At 37.2% G+C, this 16,257-nt stretch overlaps 1 protein-coding gene across 6 annotated transcripts in view; it reads left to right on the top strand.

Moving 5' to 3' along the window:
* Positions 1-16,257, top strand: part of MEF2C (myocyte enhancer factor 2C) — a 139,461-nt gene that overhangs the window by 66,779 nt on the left and 56,425 nt on the right. For all 6 annotated transcript variants that reach the window (XM_054178435.1, XM_009900119.2, XM_054178434.1 and 3 more), the window contains one exon: positions 7,647-7,850. In XM_054178435.1, coding sequence (XP_054034410.1) covers positions 7,647-7,850 — 204 coding nt within the window. The remainder of the gene's footprint in view (positions 1-7,646; positions 7,851-16,257) is intronic.

Below are 16,257 nucleotides of genomic sequence, written 5' to 3'. Positions count from 1 at the left end.
ATCCACTGATTTTTATAGAGAGTCTTAAGAAATATCAGGTCTTATATGGCAATTCACCATTTTTTGTCCCTCAGATCATCTTGCTCATTAGTTCTGCTATTTCCCCCCCCCCCCCCCAAGCTTGTGAAGCACGGTGTTGTCAGACTCACAGCCAAAACTGATGTGAGCTTAGGTAATGGTTTTGATGTATAAAACGTCTCGTACAATTTGTTATGAGCTACTGTAACCTTAAGTGTTATTAAACACCATGGGAAGTGCACACTTCAATATTAAGATGCTTAAATAGGAACACACCCTTTTGAAAGCATCATGTCTGTGTAATTCTATGGTGTATAACAGCAACATACCCTGTTTAATTTTTTTCATGTATAAACTTGTTATCGTTCTTTGTTTCCAGAAAATCTTTAAAGGTATAAACCAAGACTTACTGCACTTACCAGCTTAATAGAGAACAAATTACAGCAGATAAGTAAAGTGAGGTTATGGGACAGGGAAAGAATATCCTGGAGGGAAATGACCGTTTGCAGGAAGACCTAGATTTGTTCTACTGACTTCGATACCTAATGCTGCTACTTTCAAAACTAATTTCAGCCTCATGTATCTATTTTTATCCGTGTTTCAGCTCTGTTTAAAAGGAAAAAAAGTAGGAGATTATCAGCTGAATCAGAAACACCCCTGTAGAAAAAGAGAAGAGCCTTTCACATTAGTGCTAATGTGAGCACAAGTTAGAGAGAGACATTTTTTCCACCGTTTTCCTGATACTGTCAGTCTTTCCCCACGGAGTATCTTCATTTTATCCACAAACTGAGATTTTACTATTTTGTACCCACAGGGAAATGTCTTCATATGAAAACATAACTACTTAGCTATGCAGCTAGGTGTAATTCTGTTCAATGAACCTTTATCATAAACATCACATGAAGTTTTTTTACATATTTGAATTCCTTCTCTTGCTTACATTAAATTGCACACAGTAAGACCTTAGGACAGTAAGACATATAGGATTATAGTTAGATCTTGGTCGTGTTTAGGTTTTTTTCAGAGGTAAAGTTAAGTTTCTGTAAACAAGTTTTTTATGATTCCTAAACTGCAGTGATCTGTACAACTCCAGCAGCACTTTTCAGATAATGTCAGACTACCTGAGAAGTAAAGTTTTAAGAGACCAGCTGAACTGTGAATTTCAGGAATGTATTCTATTTCAGGTTAAGTGTGCCTGCATTACAAATGTATGTTCTGAGCATAATTTAGGGTGAATTAGCATAATGTAAATATTTAGGTCAAATTACTTATAATTTGAAGTGTGATCTAGAAACCTAAGTAAAAGAGTGCAGTAGTGAACGAGGCATCTGACAACACAGAAGGTCTGAAAAACAGTGCAGACAGGCTCAGACCTTTCTGTCTTGAAAGGAATGGTTTGGAAAGCCCTGGGGGAGCAAGAGCTGGAGGTGGGAAGCAGAACTGAAGCCATTGTAGAGAGGAAGAAGTTACACTCTTCCTGTTATGACAGGAAATGCAGACAAATGTGCTTCCTGACCATTTACTCAGCAGGGAATGAAATATTCTTTGACCTTTACCTTATGAACATTTTAGCAACACAGAACTAGTAAACATGTTTTTTTTACCCTAAACATCTATTTGTACCTGCCAGAACTGGTGATAGCCTACGGGGGGGGGGGGGGGGGGGGGAAGAAAAGAAAAAGAAAAAAAAAGAAAAAGAAAAAAAAACCCAAAACATCAGCTTTCCTATATATTGAACAAGCTACTGTGTTTCTGATAGAGACCATGGTTTTTACCTAATATATATGCATCTGTATATAATGGACTTAATATTATCTCTGTGATTCAACAAAAAGAAATAAAGTATCAGAGATCAACCACTACTATTCTTACACTCCTGTCTCCTTTTAAATCTCAATTTGTAAGTGAAAGTGTGCAGCATATTGACACTGTCCAACTTACTAATTTCAGATTTGCCATATCCTCCATTAATTAACACATCTTCCAATCACCCTTCCTTTCATGACTTACAAAGAGAAGATTTTTATGAGAGACCCACCATCATGTGTTGGATTTGGGCAGGCTGAATAATATCACTATTTTAAGTATTTGATCTATTATTTATGTACTAAATAACTAAAAATAGGACACAGCACACAAGTACAAAACCTTCTTTTTTGCACAGATTAATCATGAACTTTTTATTTGTTATAGCTGTAATTTCAGGGCATGCTGCTTAGAACTCCTCTTTATCTGGACTATTCAGCAAGTTGTAGCTCAATACGCTTGAGGCTTTCTGGAACAATAGCTCTTTTACCAGCATAAATCACTGCTGTCTCATCCCTGTAAGTTATGCTGGAGGGTTGTAAGAACATGGAAGCAGGCTGCTGAAGGTCCTTCACTGCTCTTTAAAGAGTCTTTCATTTAATATGGCATGCCCAGCTACAGCATAAAGGAAGGTTTGTCTGGAGCGAATCCTGCTCTGGTGCTGCTTCCCAGTCCCACTGAGGGCTGCTGTAAAGATTGTTGCAGACAAACCTCTTCAAGGTCTCTTCAGATCTAAATGAAAATTAAATAGGAGGAAGGGGAACAAAGAATATGGCAAGAGCTGTTGCCTCTCCAGTAGTTAGTTGGGCATTCCATGTATGACAGGACTAGGCCCCCAAGAAGTGATATTTCAGCCAAGATTTCTTTGGTTTGCACAGGGCCAGTGTGACTTTGTTGCATTTGAATTTGGGTAGATTTCTCAGCTAGTACCTCCTGTATACTCACTCTAGTCTCTGCATCAGACATGTAGACTGAAATAATGACAGAGCAGTATTTCTTGACCACGCAGTATTCTTTGCATTGATCATCTCTATTTTTCACTAGTCACCTATATATGTTTAATGGCAGGAAATGTGTATGGGAAGGATTATGTGCAAATTCCCCATTTTCCTATGTCAGCAGCTATATATCTTTATACTCAAGATATGGAGAAGTAAGGGAATGCTGATATTTGCCATTGGCCGGACTGAATTACTTGAAAGACCACAGGGCTGCTTCTTTGAGAGCATGAAATGTTAGCACATATGCTGCAACTGTTAATGACAAATCCAGAGTGCTGTTATGGCTCAGCCTCTCAAATTGTGTGAAATTTCATAAAAACAAAATTAAACAAAATTAAATAATCCCAAACCAACTCCCACCAAAAAAAATAGAATACGGAAATAAACTAAGACTACATTGTGACAAAGAGAATAGTATTACCTGAAGGCTGTATTCACTAAATAGGAGTATTTATGTCTGCTTCTGTTCCTCCACTGATATATTAACATCTACAAGAAGCTTGTAATTGTTGTTACAAGCTGACCTAAAGAAAGACTACTTCCAGTGGCCAGCATGACCATTTGCACACTGTTAAATTTAAATTTCAGTACCTGAAAGACTTTACACTCACAACCAAGCAACATTACCTGCTAATTTATTTATTCTAAGGAAGTTTTACTTACTATCAATTAAACAAGAAAGTCTGCTCTGGGCAAGATTGCCCTCTAAATGGAGCATATCACAGTGTGTGACAGGCATGCTTGAATTCAGGCTGTCTACAGCCCCACTTACAGGCATTGCAATGACTAGTCCGTGAACAATCTCTCAGAAGACTCTTGCAGCTTTATGCATGAAGAGCTAGTTGAGAGGTGTTTCCATGGCATTGAAGAAAAGACAGTTGAAGTGGAAAAGCATCCTTTCAACAATCCTCTTTTGTCAATGCCTTTCCTTTAGTGCATACAGTGGGTTTCACCTTTAGTTAGAATTTCATCCAAAATGCATGAAAAACTCGCCTTGATTTATATCAAAGAAGTTGGAAGCAAGCTACCTCACTGTTTGAGGGTGGTTTTTTTTTAGTTTTTCCAATACTTGAAAGCAGCATCTGATTTGTTCACAGCCTATAAAGTCATCAGCATTTATGCTTCTTCACATACAAGAATGGTGCAGGTCTTAGTAACCTACCTTTTGGGTGCCACCGTCCCTGTCACGAGGGCAGTTTTGTTGCTGAATTGTTTAAAATAACCTTTGAGTAAAATAACCATAGGGTTGGTTTTCAGTAAATATAGAGATGGAATTAGGTTATTTTTTTGGTATGTTTCAGAGGTAAATGTGGCACTCTTTACACTGCTCTTGTTGCAATACATATAAAACTATCGATAAAAGTACCTTCTAACAGTATTTAGAAATTGTGTCACTGTTTCAAGCCTTGTGTTTCATTTACACATGCTTTAAGAGGTTTTAAAGTCAGTTGAATGCTGGCTTCTTCTCTGCTCCACTTCTTCCCTCCACTTTACTTTCATTCTCCCCAATTCTTATACTGTTGCTATAAAACATTATATTCCTCTACCACCCTCCAAAAAAGAGAAAGACTTAAATGGTCTCCTAAAGAGGAGAAAATTTGTTAACTGAAAAATGGCAACAAATTAGCAGTGGTTACACAGGAATAAGTAATATTACCTTCACTAATATTATCAGGAAAGAACTTGTACTTACTTCTTGCTGCTGAATAATTTAAAAACAAAAAAAAAAGTTCAATATTAAATAGTTATTGAAATGCATGTATTTTTGGGATGTCCACTTGAATATGTTGAATTGTCTCATTGCATGTGCATTCTTTCAATCTCACTAGTGTTCTTTATGTCAAATTGCAAAGTACCATTGTCCATTTTTACATGACACTATCACAACTGAGAACTCTGAATGCAGTGGGTGATCACAAGAATTTACGACCACCTGGATTTTTTGATACTGTAGCTACAGCTACTCAAAATCTTGTCTTCATCTGGATTGTGTGTCTTGTTCACTCTCAGCACCAAGTCAGTTCAAGCATTTCTTGAGTGTAGGTTGAAGGCTACCTTCCCCCTAAACAACCAAATAAAAAAAGACTAATGTAAATAATTTAAGCTGATTTTGACCACTCAGCAGAACTTCTGCAGTATTATCAACAGATAATACTTTATCAACAGATAATACCTTAAACAATATGAACTTGATGGTTTTAGTGTCAGTGATTATGGCTAACATAATAAGTGGTTAACAAATTGAGAACCAGAAATAGTAAGTAATAAAGCTGCTGTCTACTTGTATTGCTCACAAAAATATTTTACCATATGGAAGAGAAATTTGTTCATCTTCTTTATGTAGCCACATAGAAGAAAGCATGCAAAAAAGATTACTTCTTTTTAAATGCCTTGAAGTATTCTTAATTTTTTCTGAAGTTACTGAAATCTTGCTGTCCATTTGAAAATACAAAATCACTCCTACTATAAACTTTTGTAAAAGCATCTGGGGGTTAAAAACAAATCAAAAGCAGAGCAATTAAAGCAATATTTTTTAAAAAGAGGGAAAAGTTCTAGCTGATTTGCTGTTGGGTTTTTTTTTTCTTTCCACAAAAAGGGACTCTAACCAGTATCATTCTGGTGATAAGTATTATGAAGTAAGTATGTGCTATGCAGCACAGCTGTGTGGTTATTCTAAATGTTGAGGAGCACCTAACAGTAAACACAAACAGTGGTTTTAAAGATATTTCTGTACTAGAGTGTACTTTGATGGTAAGAAGCTGTAACATGCTGAATTCTGAGGTTTCTGTGCAACAGAAACCATACTATACAGAGACACTCCACCTACAGCACTGTGGTCAAAAAGTTGATTGAAAGGCATTTTAGATGCAGGAAAATATGTTGAGTTAGTACATTTTATTTTCTGTATGTTTAGCTTTCTTCTAAAGCACGCTTTTCTATATATATATATGTGTTTCAACAAATGCATTGCCATTTTCTGTTATCAGAGACACCATTAAAGGAGTATTTGAAAAACTACAGTGTTTTGGGTGTGTTTTTTTTCCAGAATTTGAATGAAGTTTTGTTACCTATCTCATTTTTCACTCCAAATATCAAAAGCTATAGAGACAGGCAAATTTAGAAAGAACTTGCTATCAATTATGCATAATTGAGATCAAGGCTGTGGGAAGTGTATTTTTTAAATGCTTGAATAATTACATTTAGTGGTGATTTATCTTTTCTTAACAGTACATTGACAGAGGCTAAAGAGATTGAGATGACAATAAGAGGAATAACATTTAGTATACATTTGGGAGAATAGATGACCATAGTATTGGCACAGAGCCTCATCTTTCTGAGATGGACTAGCAAATAGGGATTAGTAATACTTAAAGGTCACATTTTCCATAGCCTGACATGCTGGGATTTTAAGGTAGTCTGGGGTTGCAGTTAGCATTAACTTGCATTAGGAGTGAGACAATATAAAACAGCAGCCATATGAACAATGTACAGAGTCTTCTTGCCCAGCATTAAAGTGCCGAAGTGTGGCTGCTTATGGTTGCTTCCATTAAGTAATAGTGGTAACAAGTGCAGGGTCAGGCAGACCTATATATGTGGTTGCATGCATGTTCTTGATATACCAAATACCTTGACTGCATGTTACATCTGATTAATAATAGGCTTAGCAAAACCAGTGTTTTCATCTTAAAAAACACCTGTCACTGAAAATTATTAGAGAAAAAGATGTAAATAAGATCATTGTCCTTGATGCGTTTAATATCAATTGCATATATGAAGAAACAGAAGAAGGAGAAAAATTCAGCCATAAAATTAGCCTAAACAGTTCACTGGAGTTTCTTATTCTGAGTCATGTGTCTTACTGTGACTTGTAAACTACCACAGAAAAGAATAAAAAAGAGAAGGAGAGGAGGAAGTAATTTACTTGATGTGCAGGCCTTTCATTTTCTGTAAAGTCCCTGTAGAAAATTATGGATTTGTAGACAGGAAGAATATTTTTCATATTGCCTAGGTTTTGCATGATGTCAGGGCATTAGTTGGCTTACTGAGAACTGAAAAGCACATCTTTATTTTCCCCTATGTAACATGACCCAAAGTCCTTTGTACTAAAAAATGCCACTTTGATTTTCGAAGTGTCTGATTTGAAACGAAATAAAGTACGCTGCGACTGTGTTTAGAAAAGACCTCATTTCAAAGGTGGTATTTGTTGCCAGCCAGCTGCTGTTTTTTCCTCATTCATGCTTTATAAGTCTCATTTCTCACTTAAGTGTTTGCATTTTTAACATTAGATATTTCTTCAGAACTATTGTGATTGTGTTTATATGAACAATGTCTCTCTTTTACACAACTTAAATGTGGTATGAAATAATTCACTAGAAACCTAGGGGGAGTTGGGTGGGATGGAATCAAAGTCAATCACAGAAATAAGAACTGACTGTGTGTGTTAAAACTATTTACATCTGCAAATCTGAGATGCAGTTTTTAAATATTGGTGGGGAAAATATATGCAGTATAAAGAGTGTATGAATTAAACAGTAAGAGAGAAAGATGCAGTGTCATCACTTCATAGCACTACTTAATGAAAATGTCCTATGCTCTGTACCAGAACCTTCAGTTTTGAGCAGTGAGAATTAGGTATTATTTTTTCATGCAATATATACACATGTATTCTGGTTTGGAACTACATGCATTTGCCTTCTGAACTTATTCAGTTTAAAGATTACAGCAATCACATATTATGTTTAGAAAAAAAAAAAAAGGCAAGAATAAAGACTGCACAGATCAGATTAGGATTTTTGATGACCTTATTTTCTCTTTTTCTAGGTGACATTTACGAAGAGGAAATTTGGGTTAATGAAGAAGGCTTATGAGCTGAGTGTTCTGTGTGACTGTGAGATTGCTCTGATCATCTTCAACAGCACCAACAAACTGTTCCAGTATGCCAGCACTGACATGGACAAAGTGTTGCTGAAGTACACTGAGTACAATGAGCCACATGAGAGTCGAACGAATTCGGATATTGTTGAGGTAAGATTTTGTGTTGTGTGAACATTCTTTTTCCACCTTGCTCGGAGAAGGAGGTACTCGAAGTGAGAGGCCTGGCCAATTTTTTTCAGGGGTTTTAGAACATAGCCTGGAGGTGACATAGCAGCAGGAAAGCAGAACAGGGACAAGAGAATGCTGGCTTAGGGGTGGGAGGGTTCAGCACAGACTGAAGGGAATACATCTTTTGTGAGCTTTAAATTTTATCTTGCTGAGCCTCACAAGGTCATCAGAAACTGCTGCAATGAGATCACTGGCTCCCTGTCACCCAGCTTTCTGTGCTGCTTTGTCCCTTTGTCCCGTTAGTCCTCTAAACATCTTGACCATTACCTCCCAACTCAATTTTTTCTCCAGGCCTTTCACAGCTTCATTGCTTTCCTCTGCACTTAACTCCAGCACCTCCACATTTCTCCTGTATTGAGGTGTCCAAAACTGGACACAATACTCAAGGTGTGGTCTCACCAGAGCTGAGTACAAGAGGACAATCACCTCCCTACTCCTGCTGGACACAGCATTTCTGATACAAACCAGGATGCCACTGTCTTTCTTGGCCACCTGGGCACACCACTTGCACATATTCAGTTGTTTGTCTATTAGAACCCCCAGGTCCCTTTCTGCCAAGCAGATCTCCAGCCACACTGTCCCAAGCCTGTAGTGTTGCTTGGGGTTGTTGTGACCCAAGTGCAGGACCTGGCATTTGGCCTTGTTGAAGCTCCTCCCATTAACACTGACCACAGATCCAATCTCTCCAAGTCCCTCTGCAGATCCTCCCTACCCTCATGCAGATTGACACTGCCACCTATCTTGGTGTCATCTGCAAACTTACTGGTGACAGACTCTGTGTCTCCATAAAGGTCATCGATAAAAATGTTAAACAGAAGTGGTCCCAACACTGAGCCCTGAGGAACGCCACTTGAGACCGACCACCAGCTGTGTTTAATTCCACCACTCTTTGGGCCTGTTCATCCAGCCAGTGCTTTATGCAGCAGAGTGTGTGCTCAGCCAAGCCTTGAGCATTCTGTTTGTCCATGAGAATTCTGTGGGGAACAGTGTCAAAGGCTTTTCAATAGTCTACTGAATACCTTGGCCTATCGGCATAGAAAACCTCAGATATTTTTTAAGGTGTTTTCTTCAGATTTTTTAATTATCTGGATGTTGTCTCAAAAGAGACTGTGGTGCTTTTGGAATCTCCATCAGGATTACTCACATATTTGAGTCTATCAATGGAAGAAAGTAAGTCTATGAATGATGTAGAAAATGTTTTTGATGTAGAAAAAACTACAAGATAATAAACATCATTACACTTGTTATAGGTTGTCACAGTCACCCCACCATAGATTGGCAAAGACTGCAACCCAGGAATACATATATCACTTTTCTGTCTACCCTTACGTCAGCATATAGGTTGATACAGATTTTTTTCCCTCATGATCTCCCAGCAGATTTTCTCTCCCATTAGGAGAGGATGAGGTTCTGACAGCAGAACAAAAATTTATGTGAGTTAAGACTAAGAGGACAGTACATAATTTCTTCCTCCTCTCCATCATCTCTTTTCCTCTCTTCAAATCTCTTCTGGAGACATGAAGCCTTTCCTGTCACTTAGCTCTGGTAAGCTCATGTCCTGTCCAGCAGAATTTAAAGTCTGTCCCCAAAATAATACTCTGTCCTCTTTTAGTGGCAAGAAGCCAGAATATTCTTAGCAGGAAAAGTTTCCTGTGATATCTTTACTTCTTCCTGCAGGATTTCTTGTGGGAATAGGTGAGTAAGCCAGTAGTTAGGGATTTATTACTTGCTTCACAATGAATGAATATTTTTGATAATGAGAACTATGGTTTTTCAAGAAACCTGAGTGAAAATGTAAAGTTCAACTTCATGTCTGTTTTGATTTAACTTCAAGATTTTCAGAAAAAGCACTCTTTGCATCAGCAAAGTCCTTGTCCTTCAAAAATCTTGGTCCAGTCTGGACAGGTTGATGGGCAGTTTTGCACATGTGTAGTTTTCTGGCTGTACCCAAATTAAGATGGGCATCTATTTTTACTCCCCTATAAGGAGCCAAATAAAAGTAGGTAATTAAAATAAAGATTATTTAAACCTAACAATGGGCAGAAAAGGCCAAACAAGGAGCTTGTTTATAGTTTTCCCATGTATTCTGTCAGCTCTGAGAAGGAGGTCATCTGATTGTTCTAATGTTATGTTTTAAAGCATTCTGCCTGTAATGCAAAATACTTAAGCCATGCCAATGCCAGCTCTGTTTCAGGAATACCTATCCAGGGTGCAGGCTTTGAATAAGGGTTTCATATTATCATGCCTTTACTTGGTAATTAACATCACAGTAACAAGTATAATGGAGCAGCAGAGCCCATGAAAGTATGCAGTATGAGAAATGGCTTCGCTCTTAGTGTAGTTGGGATGTATTTTTAGGTGCAGGATATAAATCTGCCACACATTTAAATATTTAAATTGATCAGTTAAACTGACTACATTACACATATTTTCCTTGTAAGGAGTCCATTTTTTTTTCGCTTTCAGACAGCTAGATTTCACACTTACAAGTTTTTAATCTTGTTCTTCCAGAGCAATCAACAGCAGCTGAGAATCAGACAGTATTATTAAATCTGATAATTTTCAACTAAATGACTGTTCAATAACTATATTTCAGCAGAAGAAAAGGGCATAGCTGTGCTCACAGATTTCTGCACAGAAAGAAAACTTTTTTAGGTAGACTTACGAAAATTAGAAATATAACTGTCAAGTGTATAAAGGTCTTTAATTTAGAATCCAATTTCTGTTCACAGCCAGCATAATATTAACTATTTAGCTACTTTTTTGTTGTAGTAAAACTGTATTATCAGTTATTAGAATGTGGTCTAACTTCTTTGAACACTCTCTATTCAAAGAAACTCAAAAGAGTAGGTCTCTAATATGTAGTTAATTACTTTTAAGTTAAGCCACTGATATTCAAATGGAAAAATTACATGAATTTTCATGTAGGTCTGGCTAATGCTGTTAATTTTATTAAGGAGATGTTTTCACTTTAATTACTGGGATTAATTATATTTTGCATTTCTGAAGGAATGAGTCTCCAGGCCATAACTTGTTACTTCAGGTATTCAGAAGACACCAAGTGGAATACATCTAACAAACATTATACTGCCTTTTTTCAATGGAAGATTTATTTTAATTTTAATACTTCCATTACTGCAAATAAAGCAATTTGCTCCAACCTGACTTACAGGTACAGGATCTGATTACATCTGCCATGATGTAGAATGATGTAGTTAACATTAAAAGAACTGTAAAGTTCTGTGATTCTTTGGGCTCTTTTAGTTTAGTGATTTAAACAAATAGCTTATGCTCTCTTTCCATATGCAGTGATTGCATTTGCATGGAATAAATATAACTGAGGTGGTCTTTTCCAGTTGCCTTGTTCAAAATGGAGTTGATTAACATGCAATTGTTATACCTGAGTTCTTTAGATCACAAATTTATCTGCTAGATGAACATGCTTCAGTTATTAATCAGTAAATATACTTGCAACATACACTGATTACTAGAAGTCGACATGTACTTATGAAGGAGAAAATATTTGCATTCAGCACTCAAATTTACCCATTTTAAGCAAGAGTGACAATTTCTCTGAGTCTTACCAAAAGTTTGTGTGGAGGTTTTACTATCTGTACCAGTTCTTGGGGAGAGGGAAGGGGGAAAAAAAGTTCATTCTGAGACTTCTGTTTAGAGTTAACTGGATCCTTAAAACTGAAGCCTTTATGTCCTCACCCGCCAAACCACTCACACCACAGCCGTTCATTCAGTTTTGCTTCAGTTAAAAAGTGAGTGTTGGCTGCTGGATATAGTAACTTATTTTAAAGAATAGCAGAACCCGTGCAGGGTTCCTTTGACACTAAGGAAAAAGAAAATTTAAAAAAATACTAATTTCATCTTTATGCTAGCTTCCATGTGCTGGATGTAAATACCAACAACAATATATTCAGCAACTATCATTTAAAATCCTGTTATATCATTAGTAGAGGATTTGGAATTCTTTGCTTTAAAATGGGATTACGTTTTTCTCTCATTCCAAAATCCTGTGGCATTTGGTAAACAGTCTCTCGTACAGAAATAGTTTTTTTACAACTAGAGTTCCGATCTATCCTTTGAAGTTTGTCAATACATCCAGTTTCTACCCACTCCATCATGAAAAAAGCTTACCTTATGAGTTTGTTTTTTAACATTAAAAGCACAGTTGCACAGGATTAGGCTATAGATTTCTTATGGCAGTGAGGAAATGGGGAAGAGTAAATGTCAGTCTTACAACAGAGAAGTATGTGCATTGTGCATTTTCTGTATGTATTTAAAATGAGGCCAAATCATCTCCCTGTTTCTGTAAAACAGAAATGGATGTAGCACAACTTAGTTCAGTGATATTTCACTGCCACAGTACTATGAGTAATGAGAATCCAGTGCCAAAGCACTCTAAGCCCACTGCTTAGGAGCAGAGAGAGGACATCACCCTTAGATTGCAGAGGACATATTTCAGGGGAAGAATACAGGGAAATGTTTAGCATCTTGGCTGCAATTGCAATTACAACCCTAAGCATATTGCAGAAGTCTGCTGTGCTTCTTCAGCCAAGTCCTCTAGCCTTTGCTGATTTAAGGTGAAACTTCCTGCCTGTTTTCTTTCTCGCTGTCCCTTCTTCCTCGTCACATCTTTCACGTCAAAGCATCAGCTACTGTCTCAGCTTCAGCAGACCTCTAGTGAATTTTTACTGAGTCCTGGTTTTGATTCTCTTTCTGAGATACTGAGTCTAATATGCTGATCCTTGCTCTGTGTGCACATAAATCATTCCTCCACAAATCACTAACCACTTCATCTTTCAGCTCTTTTTAAGAGTGCAATCCATCAATTTCTTTGACCCTGCTGCTCTTATTGTCCCTCTTTCTCCAACTAGCTTCTATTCCTCTGCTGATTCAATGGTCACTACCTCTAGTTCTCCTACTGGGTCAGTCCTTTCAAATTTATCCCATTAAACGTATCTTCTGTTTTCTGGCCAACATACATCCATCTACTCAGTTCTACTCAGTTACCCTCTACCATACCACTAATCACTGTTAGAGAAAAAAAGAGGAACAAAACAAACTTCCTCCATTTTTCTTTTTGCTAACTGAATTTCTGTGTTATCAATGCTGATCACCCACCAAATCTTCTCTGAATTTTGTAAAGCTCATTACTTAAAACTGCTGTTTTGCATGCATGAACACACATTTGTTTGATCTTTGCAGCTGCCTCTTGTCTTGCAAGAAACTCTTCCATGACCTCAATGTCTTTTTGTTTTTCTGAAATAGCTGTCTTGCAATCTGCCTTTGGCTTTATCCTTTACTGGTATCTGGTTTCAACTACTTTTTTTTTTTTTTTTTTTTTTTTTTAACACTTAGAAGGAGTTCAGGATCCTCAACATAGACTGTTACATATAGGAAGATGTCAGCTCCTGCAATACACTGTCACATTCTTCTGGTTCAATAAAGCCTTATCCTGGTTTGGCTTCTCACTTACACATTCTCTTACTCTGTGGGGGTCTTTTGCATACCATGTCCTTTCACTCACCTCTCAACTCACTCTTGCACAACAGTTCCTACTCCAGAGTATTTGCAGCCTTAGGTCAGACAAGGCAAAGTAAGAAGAGGTAGCAAAATAAGATGATTATGATACAGTGACATGATTCTCCATATAAGATACATCAATCATTTCCATCAAAAAATGTACAAAGGAGTGTCTTTTGACCACTTCTGAGGGCCTCCTCATCTTCAACTCATCCTCAGTTTCATCCTTCCTAATCTCTTGCCACACTGTTGCACTCCACAACATACTTCTTTTTCTGTATTCCTGTCCCTGAGAGTGTTATTCAGTTGTGCTCTCCTGTGTTTCTTGTCTCGCCAGCTGCTCCTTAGTTTGCCTGTTAGACATTGCTTTTCCATTACACTTGACACTCCCTCTGCTTTGGGGAGAAACTCACATGGGGTGAACTCTTGCTTTTACTGATACTGAAGAACTTCATCAAGAATTAAGTCTTAAGCTGCACCAGGGGAGGTTTAGGCTGGATGTCAGGAAGTTGTTCTTCACAGAAAGAGTGATTGGCCATTGAAATTGTCTGCCCAGGGAGGTGGTGGAGTCACCATCACTGGAGGTGTTTAGGAAGAGACTGGATGGGGCACTTGGTGCCATGGTTTAGTTGATTAGATAGTGTTGGATGGTAGGCTGGACTCAATGATCCCAAAGGTCTTTTCCAACCTGGTTAATTCTATTCTAATTAAACTGAACTAGTCTAGAAGACTTGAATTATCTCAGGGCTTGCTGATTGGCCATGGGGAATAAAAGCATTTCTATTTTTCATAGATAATCACAGTCTAGTCTTGTTTTTTTAACTTGCTTTGCACAAAGTCATACATCTTCATTGCTCTAGTAACTCCTCGCGAATTGACTATTTGTAGAGCATTTTCCCTTCCTTGATGGACTCCTGTATTTAGTGAGAGAGAAAGAAGTAAACATAGCAAGAGAGATGAGTGCCATTTGCATCTTTCCCAAACAGAGAAAGAAGTGAACTCCTGGACATGCAAAATTCCCCTTGCAGATTACATATCCCTTGTGTTTTACCACATTTTGACAGACTTTAATGTCAAGATGTAAGGGGGAAAAGTAATACCAAGTCCTGTAGGCTGGTGAAATTCAGAGCTTTGTCTTTTTTGTGTGTGTGTGTGTGTTATTACATCTTCAAAAAGCATTTTACTCTTAAAAAAAAAAAATTGGAAATACAGAGCTAATGATAGATAACAATGAATACTTTCACAGTTCTGTAGAACTAGCTTGAATTGAAAATTCAGTTGCTTTTAACATGACCTAGCAACAGAAAATAAATATTATTAAATCTCATACATCCTCAAGGTCCTTGAGACTTAAAACTTAGTACAGCTTTAGCACATTGGAATATTGGAGTTGATGAAGATGGCAGTCAGGCAGCAGAAGGTGCATGCATGTGGCACGCTAGGTGGGCAGTATATTGTGCCTGACTGAGAAGAATGCCACAGAAGAATGCAATAGTCCTTTTTTGCTGATAAACCTACCATACATTACCCCATCAATTCTGACAGTTGTGCTATGTGTCCTATAGCACATGTAGGATTAGTCACTTGGTGTGGAAGTTCTGAATGAGATAAAGAGGGAAAAACATTCCTTCTGTCAATTATTTCTAAAGGTCACAGAGCTAATGACTAGCTGGGAGGTTAATTAGATTCTGAAAGACTCTTCATATCAATTAAGACTCTGATCTGTATATTTGTAGTAAATAAGCTCATATAACTCTCCAAATGTGCTCTTTTTAGGAAAAGTAAGGCAACTGTTGTATCTTGTTTAATGCAATAAATGTATTTTCTTCTCTTGTCATCATAACATAATACTGCATATAAACAAGCTGTGAAATGCACTTCAAGATCCTCAGTTCTTGAAATCAGGGGAATTATTTGAGATACCATGGGCTGAAGATCTGGGACATTATAGAAAGTAAGCCTGTATGTAAGAAAGGTTATTCAGGGTGATCTAAAGACAGTACAGTCTATTGGATACTGCCCTGGACTAGGACTCATGAGGCTCAGATTTTATTATTAGCTTTGCCAAATACTGTTGTGTGACCTTGGACAAGTCACATTTCCTCCAAATGCTTCAGCTTCCCTATTTGTAAAATGGGGATAACATTATTGATTTCCTTTGTCAATGGCTGAAGACCAGCTTGTTAAAAAAAAACAACTACTGTTAACCGGTTTCCACAGGCCAGGAGATGATTGGATAGGGTCAACTGGTCAAAGAATTTCCTTTGGATGATTATTTAGGCTTTTAAATGCTTACTTCTTGTTTCATTTTTAGTAAATGTGAGCCAAACCATTATTGCTAACCTCATGTGTGACAAAAGCATGGGACTGACTTCAAGATCTTTAGCATTTTTGCAATATTCCTTTTGTCTTTGTTTGCTTTCTGAGTTTTGAGCCTTTAGGAAATGTGTTCAGAACCCAATATCCTCATGTGAGGCTTTTTCTGTGTTTTCCCTAACCTTGGTAGTACAAAGAAAATAAAAAGTTCTTGGAGGTGAAAATTGCCCATTGTCTAAAATGCTAAAACCCCCTCAACTTCATCAATCTAAATTTCATTTTTTCAAGACATTAATTTAGAAACACATCTTGGTTTTGGTTTCATTAAAAAAAAAAAAACAAAACTGATATTCTTACCTAATACTATTATTCCATCAGTTTGGGCTTTATGTAAATATCACCTATTACAAGACCAGATGAAAAATTTAAAAGCTGAAAAAGTATAGAAGACCATTCTGTACTGTCCAAAGTAGTCCCT

Source organism: Dryobates pubescens, chromosome Z (assembly GCF_014839835.1).
Source record: "Dryobates pubescens isolate bDryPub1 chromosome Z, bDryPub1.pri, whole genome shotgun sequence".
NCBI classification, from domain to species: Eukaryota; Metazoa; Chordata; class Aves; order Piciformes; family Picidae; genus Dryobates; species Dryobates pubescens.
This window is presented reverse-complemented; position numbering and strand designations above follow the sequence as displayed.